This window comes from Nanorana parkeri, unplaced genomic scaffold (assembly GCF_000935625.1).
Source record: "Nanorana parkeri isolate BGI_ZX_2015 unplaced genomic scaffold, ASM93562v1 scaffold500, whole genome shotgun sequence".
Lineage (NCBI taxonomy): Eukaryota > Metazoa > Chordata > Amphibia > Anura > Dicroglossidae > Nanorana > Nanorana parkeri.
Window position 1 is genome coordinate 714,943 of NW_017306768.1, and position 15,407 is coordinate 730,349.

The 15,407-nt window shown below is 37.8% G+C and overlaps 1 protein-coding gene across 3 annotated transcripts in view; it reads left to right on the forward strand.

Moving 5' to 3' along the window:
- The window catches only part of LOC108790770 (dystrophin-like), a 505,563-nt gene that overhangs the window by 418,112 nt on the left and 72,044 nt on the right, over positions 1-15,407 (forward strand). For all 3 annotated transcript variants that reach the window (XM_018561111.1, XM_018561113.1, XM_018561114.1), the window contains one exon: positions 1,190-1,347. In XM_018561111.1, coding sequence (XP_018416613.1) covers positions 1,190-1,347 — 158 coding nt within the window. The remainder of the gene's footprint in view (positions 1-1,189; positions 1,348-15,407) is intronic.

Genomic DNA, 15,407 nt, shown 5'->3' on the forward strand with positions numbered 1-15,407 from the left:
AATCCTCTGCTCTGTTATTAGTGACATAAAGAAATGACATATGTTTCACTTTGCAGCACAGGTTTAGGGTGAAACTTTTAAGCACGACTGTATCATAGTAACATTGACATAATGTTTTAAAAATTGGAAAGAAATGTAACTGTTCTTGGTAACTCAGATAAGTAAAAGTTATTCAAGCAGTTTCTTTTACTCTAGCTACTGTGAGACAGATTGCATTGTCATTTTTTAATACTATTTAAAATGAGATTCTCACTGGGGGACATGACTCATTTTGTGGCTCATGCTCATTTGGACCTTCTCACCGAGCTATTCTTGGGATTTTTATTAAATATGATTTAAACAATGATAGATGCCAATAACTTAGGTCACTTAGAAGTTATTTCAAAGAAAACTGTGGGTACTTATTTTTTTTTTTTTTCATGCGTGGGTGCAAACAAAATTGTCTACAACTGTATGTGGTGGGAGGACATTAGATTACGAAAATAATTAGATATAGACCTGCCAGATGCTTTGGGCCCATTTCTACTATTCTTGCCCCCCAATGTCTACTATATAGTATACAAAAATGTGCGTTACCACCTATTCTGAATGTAGCTAAATTCCTGATACCCCTTTTTTGGAAGAAGACTAAGTTAACAACTAGAACTGACTGAGTCAGAACAGTAAATTAATCCAGTGGAAGCTGAACAATGGGTAGCAAGTAAAGACTAATGTGATCAATTTTTCTGCATCTGGGCCACTTGGCTTCACCATAACCCCCTGCCATGACTCCTCCAGATGCCCTGGGATTCTCTCTCTCTGGACCCATATGGGATTTTGGTTGTCTTGAGAGATTACCCACTCTGCTCCGCTACGGCCTAACTAACATAAATTAGATGTAAAATAGTAATGTCTCCAAAAAAGGGTCATATAATGCCATATAGGAAGATATAGGTAGAGGGAAGTGGCTTCATTCTTGTAATACATGGATTGTTCCCTCCTTCCTAGAAGGAGTTCAGCTATAGTTCTTTTATATACTTAAACATGCTGCTTCAAAGATTGGAACTTACTGGAAAGCTAGGCACAGAATATCCAGCTTATAAAAAAAAAGTTCCTGTTTTTACATGAAACTGGCTGTGCTAAAATAAGTATGTTTTTTTATTATTATTATTTTACACTTCATTTGAGCTTACCACACTTTGTTTTGCAGACCTGTTCAAGCAAGTGGCAAGCTCTACTGGATTTTGTGACCAGCGGAGACTGGGCCTTCTCCTACATGATGCCATTCAGATTCCACGGCAGCTGGGTGAAGTGGCTTCCTTCGGTGGAAGTAACATAGAGCCCAGTGTCAGGAGCTGCTTTCAGTATGTAAGTAATTAATTTTTAATCTCTAAGTCAAAGCTATTTGTAAGAACTCAAATATGGAAGATGACATAAATGACCGTTAACCTGATCTTTGGTTCACTACCTTGTGAGTCACCAACTTTAAACAAACGGAGTCCAGACCTCTAAGACTTGTGCAGGGTCAGTGACCCATTAAACACTTTTACAAATGTCAGCAGTGGTAGGTTCTATATATTTTCCCCTGACAGTTTTTTTTTACATTTATATAGTAAATTCATTAGTAGACGTAAACAGGCTGTTTTCTTTATGTGCATTGCTGCTAGAATTTCACGTCATAGGTCACTAATCTCTTTCTTGGCAAGACATTCTGTTTTTCTTTTTTTTCCCTTTTTTTTACTTTTTACTTTATAGCAAAATAAATCTCGAGAACAGCAGGGTTCCAGCAAACTTAAGCTTCTTAAAGATGGCAAGGATTTAAAGATTTGTTTGTGATGAAAAATGGATATCTATAGAGCAGGGCTGTGTTGATTAAGGGTGTATATTCAAGGTTTTTGTCTAAGTAAGTTTAGTAATTACTTGGAAAATGGAAAAAAAAGGTGTTCCAATGCAAGTAATCCTATTAAGTCCTTTTTAAATGATGTAAAGGATTGGAGTTTGGCATTAAGCACATTGACCATTGTTGTGCTGTGGACTGATGGTTTGCCATAGGCTCCTTTTCAATCGGTGTTCTGTTCAGATCTGTCTGTCAGTTTTTTCAGATGGATCTGATTGGAAGTGCAACATTAGTCTATGGACCGAATACCCCAGAGTCCATCTAGAGTTCTGTTTTTACAGACCTGAACGTGACGGATCAGAGGTAATTGAATGTAAACCAATACATGTATGCATACATCTGACTGCCCATAGGCTTAACATGGGTCTGTTTCGTTCCGTTTTTTCCTCCATTGCAATATGGAGAAAGAAAACTGAACAAACACGAATGTCAGAAAGGGATATCCATTCTGTATTGCTCCGATCATCAGACAGGCGCCCATGTGAAAGGGTCATAATGGTTCAAGTCTTTTGATGTCTTGTACATGCAAGGGCCAACTCTCACATTGATGACCTTTTTATGTGAGACCTTTTATGTATTTTGGTAAAGTTATTGTACACCTTAGAGACTGACACTTCTCAAACAACCTTGGGGGAGGAGGATATAAACATGAATACTCAGCTGAAAATGTTGCGCTTGTACATGATTATGGTTGGTTCTTTCCCATGCTATCTCATGTTTGCAGCTAGCCTGACTTGTACTTCAACACTGGTAAAAAAATGTATTGAGGTCAGATTGTAACAGAAGTATAAGTTCATGTTTATAGCTATTAATGAATATGTGACAGCAATAGACAACGTTCCCATCAAGGTGTAAAAGTCTATCTCCTCTCCTCTCATTAGAAAACAAGGGGTCTTTTTTTCTATTAAAGAAAATTGCAGTCTCTAATTCTTCGCTTTTTGGTTGATTTTCTATTCTTTCTGAAAAAGAAGCTATAGGACTTTCTGATCTGGGTGCCAAATCTTGCCCCTTTTGCCTCCTGCACATACCTATTGGCCAGTGAGGCTGTCACTCATATGGGCTGACAGAAATGGATGGGGGGGGAGCAGGAGACCGTGGCCAGCTCTGCCACTATCTGGTTTTATTGAAGTTTCCCTGTCAGAATGGCTGTGCTATAGACAACAGGGTTTTGGAGGCTGCTCTAGGTATGTGCACAACGTGGTACCTTCACTTTATAGCTGCAGCAGTATTTTTGGGTTTTTTTCTGGCAAAGCAGTCCAGTTTTATTTACTTGCTGCTTTCTAGTAATTCTGTATAACCAGATTTGTAACTGAGCAGCTAAATTTGTGTCGAGCCAGTACTTGCAGAAATTTTCTAGATTTGGTTAAATTGATCTACAGGGAATCTGATTTTGTATGTGGTGCATGTTTAGCTTTCTTTAACCTCTAATGATTTGTCCTTAACACTTCCCTTGGGGACTGGGAAGTATTTCATAGTGTAGTAACTATCAGGCAAAATGCAGGTCTTTGGCATAAGTGCTGTAATTGTTTTTGCAGTAAACGAAGGACAAAGTGGAGTTGGCATTAGGCTTTTCATTCCTTCTTTTTTTGTTTTGTTTTGTTTTGTTAATAATCTGACTTTTCACTTTTTTTTTTTTTTTCTTTCTTTTTCTTTCTTTTTTACTTAACGTGACCCTATTGGCATAAACCACCATTAGCTGCTTTTATGCCTCCCATCATCCACCAAATCACCACTATATTCAGTATAACCAGGCCACTTTATGGCAGAACCTTACTGCTTTTGGGGTGGATGGCATCTTGCAATAATGTGCAAGCATGCACAGGATACCTTGCATTGTATCTGCCAATAATCCCTACCACCTTGCAATTCTTTATTTAGGAAACTAAGTTCCACTTTAAGCTATCAATCTAACTGTTCTATTATGTTTTTAAAGAATTGTAGAAATTGTGATGTTTGTGGACTGAAAAATTAGATAAAGTTATATAAAATAATAATATATGTGAAAAGCTGGCAATTTTTCATTAGTTCCACAGTGATTTTAAAGCTTACCACACACATTACAACCTTTTTCCCCCCAAATAATTACATTTTTTTCTCTGGTTGTGAGATATCAGGTGGACTGTAATGTGTGTGGACAGCTTTAGACATAATTTCTAACTTTTGTAAACCATAGGAATGAGAAGTTTAAATAGCTTTGTGTGCCTTGGGGTAAATAACTTGTGTACATATTTGCAGTTTTATACAGTACCATAGATTGGTTAGAGAAAATTTACTTTTTTGGACTATTGTATTATTTATTTATACAGATAACGCTGAGTAGACCGTTTACATTTGGTATCATTTGCTTATTTTCTCATAGGCTGGTTTGTATATTTGACAACATTGGTTTAGTACAGCAGGTGATCAGCCCTTGTTTTCTACTTTAGTGCATTAATTATTCGGTTTGCAGTCATTCCTATTTGGTGCGTGGGTTGAGATGTACTGGCAGACCTCACACTGGAGGCTTGTACTGCTCTCTACTCTAAAATACTGAGCAGTTTTGTAGTGCCGTGTCCTATTATACAAGAGCAGGTCCTCGCTGGAGGGAATACCAGAGCTGTGCTTACAATATGCTATGAAACAAATCTCATCCTTCTTGGGAATATAATACAGACTCAATTTTTACCAGTGACCCAGGGCAAGCTATTTTATCTCACCGTGCCTCAGTTTACTAAAGTGTAATTGGGTGAGAAGTAATAACTGTAATAACAGCATTGCTTCATCCGAAGCCCTTCTCCCCATCAGATTTGCCACTCAGAGTAAATGTTTGCTTGCATATAGATTTGTGCTTTCCTTGTAGAACTGCAAAAGTGAATATATATCAAATGTTGAAGACAAGACTGTCTTATTAAATACATAAATATTTGTTCTTGAAAGAAGATCCTTTAAGGTATTTAAAGGAAAATGGCTTTTGTTTCCTTGTCTCATATTTGTAATTTATCTGCTAATATGTAAGGGTGACCACAGATAGGCAGAGCTCATTGAGAACAGCAAGGCCTACGTCTCTACCTTCTAACTCAGCCAAAGAACAGAAGTGGTGCATGTGTGGTTAACATCTAAATATCCTTTATAAACAAAAGGGAGGGTTTGAGCTTGATTTAGAATTATTTTTAGCAGTCTGAAAATCTGTGAGATCATTAGAACTTCCATTCATAAAAAGCAATTGTTATTGTCCCTTAGGAGAGTGCTACACAAGCTGATCCTTAAGTAATTGCAAGCATTTCTCCAGTCAGCGTAATAACTTGCAGTGGTAAGTCTGTGTATGGCTACATTTGGTAGTACTATGTGAACTCATCTGCTAGTCAATAAACCCTCACATTAGATTTCTCCCTTACAATCTTTAAAAGCAGACTATAAACTACCCATACACGTCTTTTGTGAATAAGGTATTTTTTTGTTTGTTTTTTCCTCCAAACATACACATGCACTGTTTAAGTGCACTTTACAGTGTGAGCCACTACAATAGACATAATGCTTCATATATAATAAAAATCCGGAATGCTGGCAAAAATGACGAACCTTTATTGTAGTCTAACATAAATCATCTAATGTGAGCATCAAAATTGGTCACTGTATTACTTTGAGATACAATATGTGGCCACTCCTTCAAACTATTAATGCCTTGCAAATACAATTGTGTACCTCACGTTTTGTGGCAATAGGTTGGGGTAGATCATTTTCTGTGACTGTGCCTCTATGCCTAAAGCCTAGTCTATAAAAACATGACCTCAACCTTATTAAACACCTTCAGGTTTAATTGGAATGCCGATTAGCAACTAGGCCTTTCGTCCAGCATTAGTACCTGACCATACAAATGCTTATTTAGCTGAATGGTTACGTATTTCCACAGACACACTCCATACATTCCAAAATTCTGTGGAAAGCCTTCCCAGAAGTATAGATGCTGTTACAGCCACAAACTGTGTGTGTGCGCGTGCTGGTGTGTGTGTGTGCGGGGGTGGTGGTTTGAGAGAACTCACTCCTATTAGTGCCTGTCTATGGAATTGGTTGGTTGTCCAAAACCTTTTGGACATATAGTGCATCTGTCAAGCACTGCCCTCTACAGAAAGAAACAGTCATATTGCTCAATGCATACTAATGCTGCCATATTATGCTGCTTTCAATTTGGGAGGTGGGGAATTTTAGTATACAAGTACTAGTTGCACTGTAGCCTAGCTAATGTAAAAGTCTTAACATTTTGAAATTATTTGCCAATAAACAAGTGGTTCTTTGACTAGAGAAGTAAAACTTTGCTTATATTCTCTTTATCTTGTACGGATGAAGGAAAAAAGAAAGTGATGCTTAAAGCACTAAAAAATAAACTTTGTGCCCATACAGTTTGCCCCTGGACAAATTAATATTAATATGCCTAGATAATCATTAGCTCATGTATAATAAAATATATGTGCAGAAAGAAATATACCTCATTTCCTCAAATACCATTATAAATTGTTTGCCTTGGAATTCTTTTCATCTCCCACTTTAGAGAAGCTGCCAGTATAAATTATGTCCTTTACTTTAGAGCTCATTGGTAGAGACAACATGCTTTTATTAGTAAACCATCCTGAGCTCGTTCAATTTCCCATTAGGGCAAACATTACAAGCACTTCAGTTTCTGTTCTGACCCTATAAACTGAAGTTCTCTATTTCTTCTGTTGGCTCCAGTGAAAGAGATTGCTGTATGAGACTTCATTAAATGTGGCCCTCTTGTACATTGTCACTTGTAATATAGATTACATGCTTACTACTGACATCCTATTCCCAGATACATAAATGTGCTGTCAACTTTCCGAACAAAGCCATTCCAAATGTTCATACCATTCACTGTTGTAGTATGGTAGTCCACCTTAATCCTCAAATAGTCATTTTTTTTTTTTTTGGTTTTAGAAGATTAGCTTGAACCATTTCATTTTATCATCTTTTGCCTTTGCTGTGTGGGGGCCAGTGGTGCTGCAAACACTTTTTAAAATTGCTATGCCATTTTCCTGTTATCGGATCGTTTTAGGTTTCATACATTAAATCTCATATAAGATTGTTTTCTTTCTTATATATGGTTAATTCAGTATGATTTTGTCTTCATGTGAAAATCTTTTTCCATCCTATATTATTTTATTTGAAATTTTCGATGGACTTTTTGATGAGACGAATGATCGTTAATGAGTTTTGTAAACAACTCATGCTGTGCTGCTAAATGTTGCATAAAAAAATAGTACATGAAAGTGATGCATAAACTAATTACTGGACCAATTAGACCCCTTTCTGGAGTTAATCACTTACATGTATTTGGAGTTTAAGCTTTCTAACTTTCCCGATCAAATGGATAGCCTGAAAAATGCAGTAGCTGAATCGTACCTTGAGCTGAATTAGATTTGATCTTTAGCACATGCATGGCCAACTGATTAATTGGCCTATTTGTTACATGCATGACTATACCGCTTTGAACTAGTTAACACCAAACGTATTGTAATGCAGCAAATGCATGAACAAAGGAATTTTGTGTTTCCAATTAGAATCTGTTTACACCAATGTTTTGAGTTGCAGCATGGTGATAGTGTATACTGCAAGTTTCATTTGTTGATCTGCATTTTTCTATTCAAGTCAATTAAAATTAAACGCCTTAATATGCATACTAACCCACATCAGTAAAATGTGCTTGAATGCATGCATATCATTGTAAACATAATCTTATAGGTTTTTTTAAACAAATAAGGAAAGACGTGGCATATTGTAGCCTGGCATGGTCCATAAGAGATATCCAGATGAACTGACATCTTGAGTATTTTAATGCTGGACCTCCTAGTCTATTGGAAGCTTATGTTTGCCTAGAATATTTGCACGGTTTCTTATCTGGTTAATCTATGAAGCATCCGTGTTTATTTGGTCATTGTTTATCTAGTGTTACATGCATAGTATATACAAGTTTAATATCTTCTACTAGGCAATGCAGCCATGCTGATTGTAAGCTGTGTAGGAAGTATGGCACTCTTCCCTTCTAAATGCACTATAGGTTTACCATATTTAGTGTATATTCACTGTTATTTTGCTGTTAGCTTGTCAAAATAGTGCTTTTTTATTTTCCTCTTAAATTCCAAAGGCAAAACTATTAGCATATTGTGTGTATTTACAGCTAGAAGAGTTGGTTTTCATTGAGACATCTAAAATATCAAGCAATCTAAACTGCACATTAGCACATAGAAAAAAGCTTGGCTAGCCAACCTGTGATTTGGCCCTGGATGTCATATTGTACTGTTAAATTTCCTCATTGTGCCTACGTCCTGCGACTCTGCAGCAATTTCATGCAGTTCAGTGGAGCCAATCTAGCAGAAACCTTGCAAAAGCAACACAGTGCTAGTGGATGTCACCCTTTTCCTTAGTTTAATAATAAGAGATTGCAAAAGTAACTTAGCAGGTCCTTTTCTGCCACGTATTGCATGCTGTAGCCAGTTACCTTAATCTAAGATTATCATGATAATGTTGAAACCAATTTGGAAACACTTATTGTGTTTTAGTTACTCTCTCCTTGAAGTCAAGTGGATTTTGCCTTACTATTCTGTGTATTTCTTCAATAAATCTTTTCCATGCTGGGGGTATGCTGAAATAGTGCTACTATTAAAATTATGCGGTGTCAAGAAACCATATCAAGTGTAAATGTTCCCTCCTGACTACTGGATCATAAAGAAAGGGAAGCTCTAAATATCTCTATTACTAATTTGAAGTGACATATAAACTTAAAGGAGAATTATGAGATGAGTGAAAAACACTCATCCCATAATTCAAGCCGAACTGTGACACTGAAGCTGTCACACATCGGCTCTATTGATCGGGAATTCACACACCACCGATTGGTGACTTCCCAATCCTCTCCCTGCAAAGAGCGGTGACTGTCAGTATGTGCTCCACACATTGATTCCCCCCTCCCCGTTTCTTCAGCGCTGACTAGAGGGATGGACAGAGGAGAGGACGGGCACAGCTGGCTCTGCCTCTAGAGAGGCAGAGTCAGCTGTCAATCAGCCAGCGGGGTGGATCTCGACAGTGTTGTCGCGATCTGTCCCGGGTGAGGCGCATCTCTGCGCTCTCTGCATATAGCGTGCAATAGCCAGCTATATACTGAGTTTTGGGTCACAGGAGGACATTAGTATATTTCCTCCTGGGACCATGAAGAGAACTATAGCCCAAAAAGGTTGGGCCATAGTTCTCTTTTAAGCAGTATATATTTACAGTTTTAAAAAATGGTATTAGTGTTAACAATAAAACACAGACTAGTCAAACTCCATATTTATTATAGATTTACATACAGAGAACATAGCCTCTCCTTTATACCTCTGGTGAAATCGACAGTAGAGCTGCAGCTAACGATTATTTTCAAAATCGATTAGTTAGCCGATAACAGATCATACACAAGTTATGAATGTTTGATCTGCCGCTTCTCTGGTCTTTTGGAAGCAGTCTTAACTAGAGACCTTTGGAAGTCATTAAGCTGTATGGCTATTGGAAAAGTACACAAAATATAATATAGCACTGAATGGAAGTAATCTGAATGGATCATCTGACCTTCGCATAATAGCAATGGTTTTTAGACCGCATTGGCAGTTCATTCAATACGTTTTTTGTGTTGCCTGGAATTGTTCCTCAATTTGTAGGTAGTTGTACAATCATCATGTTTGTGTCCATGCCATCTTTAGACTTTAATTTAACTATTGGAGTGACATGTTTCATAACCTGCTTAATCTGATTATTGAGAATGTTAAACTCATCCAAATCTGTCACAAATGCTTGCAGCTGTTGTTGAAAATTATTATGATTTGGCAATCAAAACCTGACCAAGCATCTGGAGATGTTTTCATAAATTACTGCAAATTTAGAAGCAGGTTTATGTTTCATTACAGGTCAGCTGCTGAATGAGTGTATTCAAAGGGAAACTGTACTTTGCATATACTAAGGAAATCAGGTTTGCTAGATTGCAGGCACCACTAGGTTTAAATCCCCCCCCCCAGTATTTCTCACTATTCCTAACTGCTGCTGGATCCTTTAAAGCAACCCAGTGATTCCAACCCCAGAAGTACAGGCAGCCATCAATCCTCCTAAATCTAGCAGAACTCTGGGCCCAAATGGATTCTCAAATTCCTATTGTAAAAAAGAATTGTCAAACATCCTTGCAGCACACCTGAACAACCTGTTCATATACCTCTGCTCCCACAATGACCTCCATCTTTCTTACCTTTCTGTCCCCATATAAGGATAGTCTTTATATTTTTACTGCCACCCAGTTTCCCTCCTCAATTTAGATATCAAAGCTCTTCATCAAGCCTAAATCCATTAAATGAGCAGTCATTGGTGTTTGTTGTTGGATCAGGTTTGGTTAGCAATGTGTGTCAAACAAGGCCTGAAACAGGCTGATCCTTCCCATCACTGCACTGTGCACTATACAGCACACTGTATGTAGTTGGAGTAATGATATAAAATCTTCTGTTTTGACCTGTTTATTTAACAGAGAAGAAAAGCCAAAACTTTTATTTACTTATGTACTCCTAAGAGCCGTAGTCGGCATATAGCGGGCTAATGCCCACTGCATGCTGACAGTGCAGCTGGGAAGGATCCCAACAATATTGTCGGGGTCCACCGCGCTACCCGATTGCCGGCTTTGCCTTTCTAGAGCCTGAGCCCCTCTGTTTCTCCCTCTAGTGAGCGCTAGAGGAACAGAGAGAGGGGGAAGTCCCTACAGGGAGTAATGACTGCCAGTGGCTGCTCTCTGTAGGGAAGAGACCATTGCTGAGCAATCAGTGGGTACGTTATTGTGCAGCTCTTGAAATATAGAGCTGGCTTGAGACAGCTGCAGTGTCCCACACTGGCTCTGGGTTTTTGGGAGAGTATATTTTGCTCTCCTCAATATTTTTCCTTAAACATAGGGGAACAATAAAAACCAGTGAGCCAGTTTCCTTGTGAGGGTGTTACTTTGAGAGGTGAACTCTTAGCCCTCGTTCACACCTGAACATTTTGTAGCGCGTTCTACGCTCGACGAACGCTCTACAAAACGCTCAAAAATATAAATCCCATTGTATTCAATGGTCTCGTTCCCACCTTGGCGTATTTCCGCCCGTCCCTAACACGCTACAAAACGGCCCACGCCTGAAAAGGTACATGTACTACTTTGGGCCGTTTTGTTGCGCGTTTCCATTGGGATACAGCCAAGTAGCCTTCGGAAATGCGCGTTTGTCGCGCAACTTTTTTACCGCAAATCGCGGTAAAAAAAAGTGCGACGGTCGTGCGACAGACGCGCATATGCAATACGCCTAGGTGTGAACGAGACCTTAAACATCATGTTACGTGGAGATATTGCACTGGTGTGTGAAGTGGATCACCTTCTTTTACTACACAGACTTTTTTTTTTTTTTTTACACAGATGTCACACAACTTATGGAGTTTCAAAAAATATTTGGACACTGACGTTTTATGATTATTTGTCACTTTGCTGTACACTTTTTATTGATGTTTCTGGCTATTTTGCACACAAAGGCACATTGATTCATTTATTTTTAGATTGTATATGTTTCAGCAGTGCTGTATTTTATTGTTTTATATTTTTTTGCACCAATATTATTTGAGTATTGATACTGATGCTGTACTAGAATTGTATTATTTTGGTTTACATTGCATAATAGTGGTGTATTTTCCTTGTATGTAATTTTTAGTAGCAAAGCCAATAGTTTTACATTTAATGTTTTCATTCAAGATTTACACGTTTCAACCAAGAATCACACATTTATTCACCCATAGTTCAATAAAAATGTTATCCACTTCCAGATTTGTGATCAAATGGCACTACCTACTATGTGCTTAGTCAAGTGTAAAGCTGACCATACATACAACCATTGCACGACTTTTGCGATGGTGGTAAAGTAATAAAAGCTCGTACGATCTGCCCATCTTGGACAGGCAGATCTTTCTTGCGATCATCGCAAGCCCGCCCCGCTGAGGGGAGGGCTTCCGATGATTCCAATGCCACACGGGCAGTGTGCACTTGCATATGTCTCCGAGAACGCCACTAACCCGCCGACAATCGTACGATTCTCGGCGGGTTTTCAAGCCTGCTCAGGAGACAAAAGACGTGCGACCGTACAGTAGAAACGGTCGCACACCTGACGATTATCGTAAGATCACGGGATTTCCCGCGATTATCGTACGATAATCGGCACGTGTATGGGCACCTTAAGGGGGGTGATAATCAAATCTGCCTCCCACAGTTAATTTTATAAGTGGAATGTTTAAATCCTTATCACAAAAAAAGGGCATTAGCTTCTATATACAGCTGCTCAGTAGAAGCAAACATTCTGCCTCTAAACAGCTGCCCTTATTGTATCCTATTTATTTGCAGCCAGGAATAAATATAAGGTCCCCAGTCTCACCAAGGCTAGTGTTTCTACAATAGGGACCTGAACTTTTGAGCCCCTGTAATGAATGCTCATTCCAAGAGTCAGTTTTTTGTATTCTATGATCTCACTATACTTTTTGTATAAGTAAGATGTTTAAAATAGAGGTGTACCAAAATTAAATCTAAAAACCGAAACAAAGTGGAAAATAAAAAAAGTCAGGCCGAAACTAAACCAAAAAAAGTTTTTGCTAACCTTTTCAAATTTTTCTACATTTTTTTTTTTTTAAACGTTTTTAATATTTCTTTTTATGAAATATTTGTGTTTTTTTTACTTTTACTGTTAGGTGGTTCGGGGAAATATCAGGGATCTTAACAGATCCCTGATATTTCCCTTTTAAAAGAGATTGAGAACACAATCTCTTTTTCTGCAGCCCCTGTTATAAAAAATATAGAATAAAATAAATGTAAAAATATATATTTTTTTAATTATAGACCACCGAGAGTGCGCATGCATTCATGCAAACACGCATTGGGTGTGCCGACGTACACAAACGTTGATTGCGTTACACGTGTTGGGTATCGCTGCACGTGCCAGATTGAGGTCAATAAATCTGTGAATATTTATTCTCATCTCTCAACTAATGACTTGTAGGGGGCTTTTAAAGCATTGCTATGGACTTTTTGGGGTACTGAATTTTGCTGCTGTTTCACGGACGCACTTAATTGTTAACCTGGTCATCTATTTACTCATTGCAACCTCATCTTTTATATTTTACAAAAAAATTGGTATTTTATTGTGTTTTGGGGCACTAAAATTAACTTAGTGCATTTTTCACAAACCTTTTGGGTTTGATAAAGAGTTGCGCCCGTATAGTGTAACATAAAAATTTGCAACTGCCACCATTTTATTCTACAGGGAGTTGGCTTTCAGAAAATATATAATGTTTTGGGAGTTTGAAGTAATTTTCAGGCCTAAAATGTGAATTAGATCATGTGTGCAAAAAAACAAAAAAAAAAAGGCCTTGGCAGCGAACGAGTCTTTGAGGTTAAAGTGTACTTGAAGTCAGTCAGAGGTTGAGTGCTGGTGATCTTTGATTGATGTACATGGCGCCATCCGTGATAATCACTAGAAGCACCACCATTGTTATTGGTCCTAGATGCTTTAAGGAGTGCAGGGGGGCATATCGGTATACCACGCTGGTAGGCTTCAGCAGACTTCTCCAGCTGCCTAGATGCGTGAATTGCTTTCTTTTTGAGCGCTGGATCCTAGATTGCACGTATGTTCAAATTTCGACCAGCTCTTATGATTGAAAGTATGTTCCTGCCTCATGACCCTTACCATTGGCCCATCACCATGATGAGGCATGGAGTGAGGTGCAACCAGGTTATCAATTGCAGGAGCTGGGCGAAATTGGCACCCCAGAGTACCTAGTGATTCAGAGTTCCAAGCTGCTTAATCAGGAAAGCTGACAAGGTATGCAGACACATAGAGATGCCTGCTATAAGGTTTGTTTTAACAAATGTCATTGCAGAATCTTAGTTGGGTTTATTCTGGTGATAATAGATTACCTATGTCCTGTCCAGAGCTGGTCTGAAAACGTTGACCTCCTCTTCCTATGCATGCTTGATGCAGGCCAAAAGATATTGCTACATGATCATATTTTTTTTTTGCTATCGGGCAAATAATGAGTGAAAATCTTATTTGCGGGTCCAGAAAGCAATAAAAACATGAAACATATGCTAACCAAAGTAAAACAAAATTCTATAGTAACATCCAATTTTAGTCTAGCCCTATTTAATTTGGCATTCTAATGAATAAGTATGTTTTATTACATAGTTTAACAGCAACAATACCTGTCTGCAACATAGAATTTGAAGACTTATTCGTAAGTACTTTCCAAAACTCTATGAAATGCACCTTACTGACTAACGGGAACAATAAGATAGAAAGAAATCGTCAAAGCATTGATTTTTTTTTTTGTGCATTTTTTTTCCTGAAGTCTTTTTATAAAGATAAATAATGAAAGTCGGAAAGCAGCCTCTCTTTATTTTCCTTTTGGGAATATGCAACAATCCGGAACATGCTGATTGCAGTATTGTATAGTGCAGATGAATGAAAAAGGCCCCCATTTTGTTTGTTTGGCATATTGTGTTGGTCCCCTGACAGATCATGTTAGCCCTGGGAGAACAGTAATGCTCGCTGCTCAACCCCCTACTCTATGCGAAGCAGCACAGTAAATGTCATCAAAACAGCTCTACCTCTGCTTCCATTTCACTCGGGGTTTATGTGCCCTGTTTGTATGGAAGAACAAACGGATGTGACCGGTTTTCAAAAGCAAATACAGGCTGCAGAGTTTTCAGAGAGGTGTTTGCCCACAGGGAAATGAAAAGCTGAAAGCAAACCTTTACTCTGTGTAAGAAACAATTACTTTAAGGTTACCCGTCTGCAGTTGCACTGCCCGCTTTACAGATTTTCCAATCACTGCTTTGGATCTACCCTAGCAGATTTTGCCTTTTTATTGGTTAGTGTGACATTAAATGTTATTTGCAGCTGTTAGTATTTATGATTATTAATAATGTATTGTTAAATTGATAGGTGATCAGGTAACATATAAAATAGATAAGTTTGTCTACGTAGTCTAGTGTCTCATTCACATAGGCACAGTTAAAACAGCAAGTCGGCTCTGATACCGGATCTTCTGAATGCTTCAGTATTTTATTTTAAACAAGGTAAGTATACCAATAAGTTACAGGTCACCCAAAGTTTTATCATTTTTTTTACCTGTGACTTTTTTTGTCATTTACTTTACAAATATGATATACAAAAATTCCCCAACTATATGAATATGGTTTATAGGATATTTTACATTCATTTTAATGGTGTTTAAAAGAAAAACCTTGACAACTGGACAGAACGTTTATATTTCAAACCTCCAGTAAATTGTGTTGTCGTCTCCTCCAGGTCTTCAAAGCATTATAAACAAAGTCTTACTTTAAAAATTTACAAAAAGATTTGGCTTTAGATACACTTTAAATGTGGTTTCTATGTGTGTGTATGTGTATGTATATGTATGTGTGTGTATATATATATATATATATATATATATATATATATTATGCATT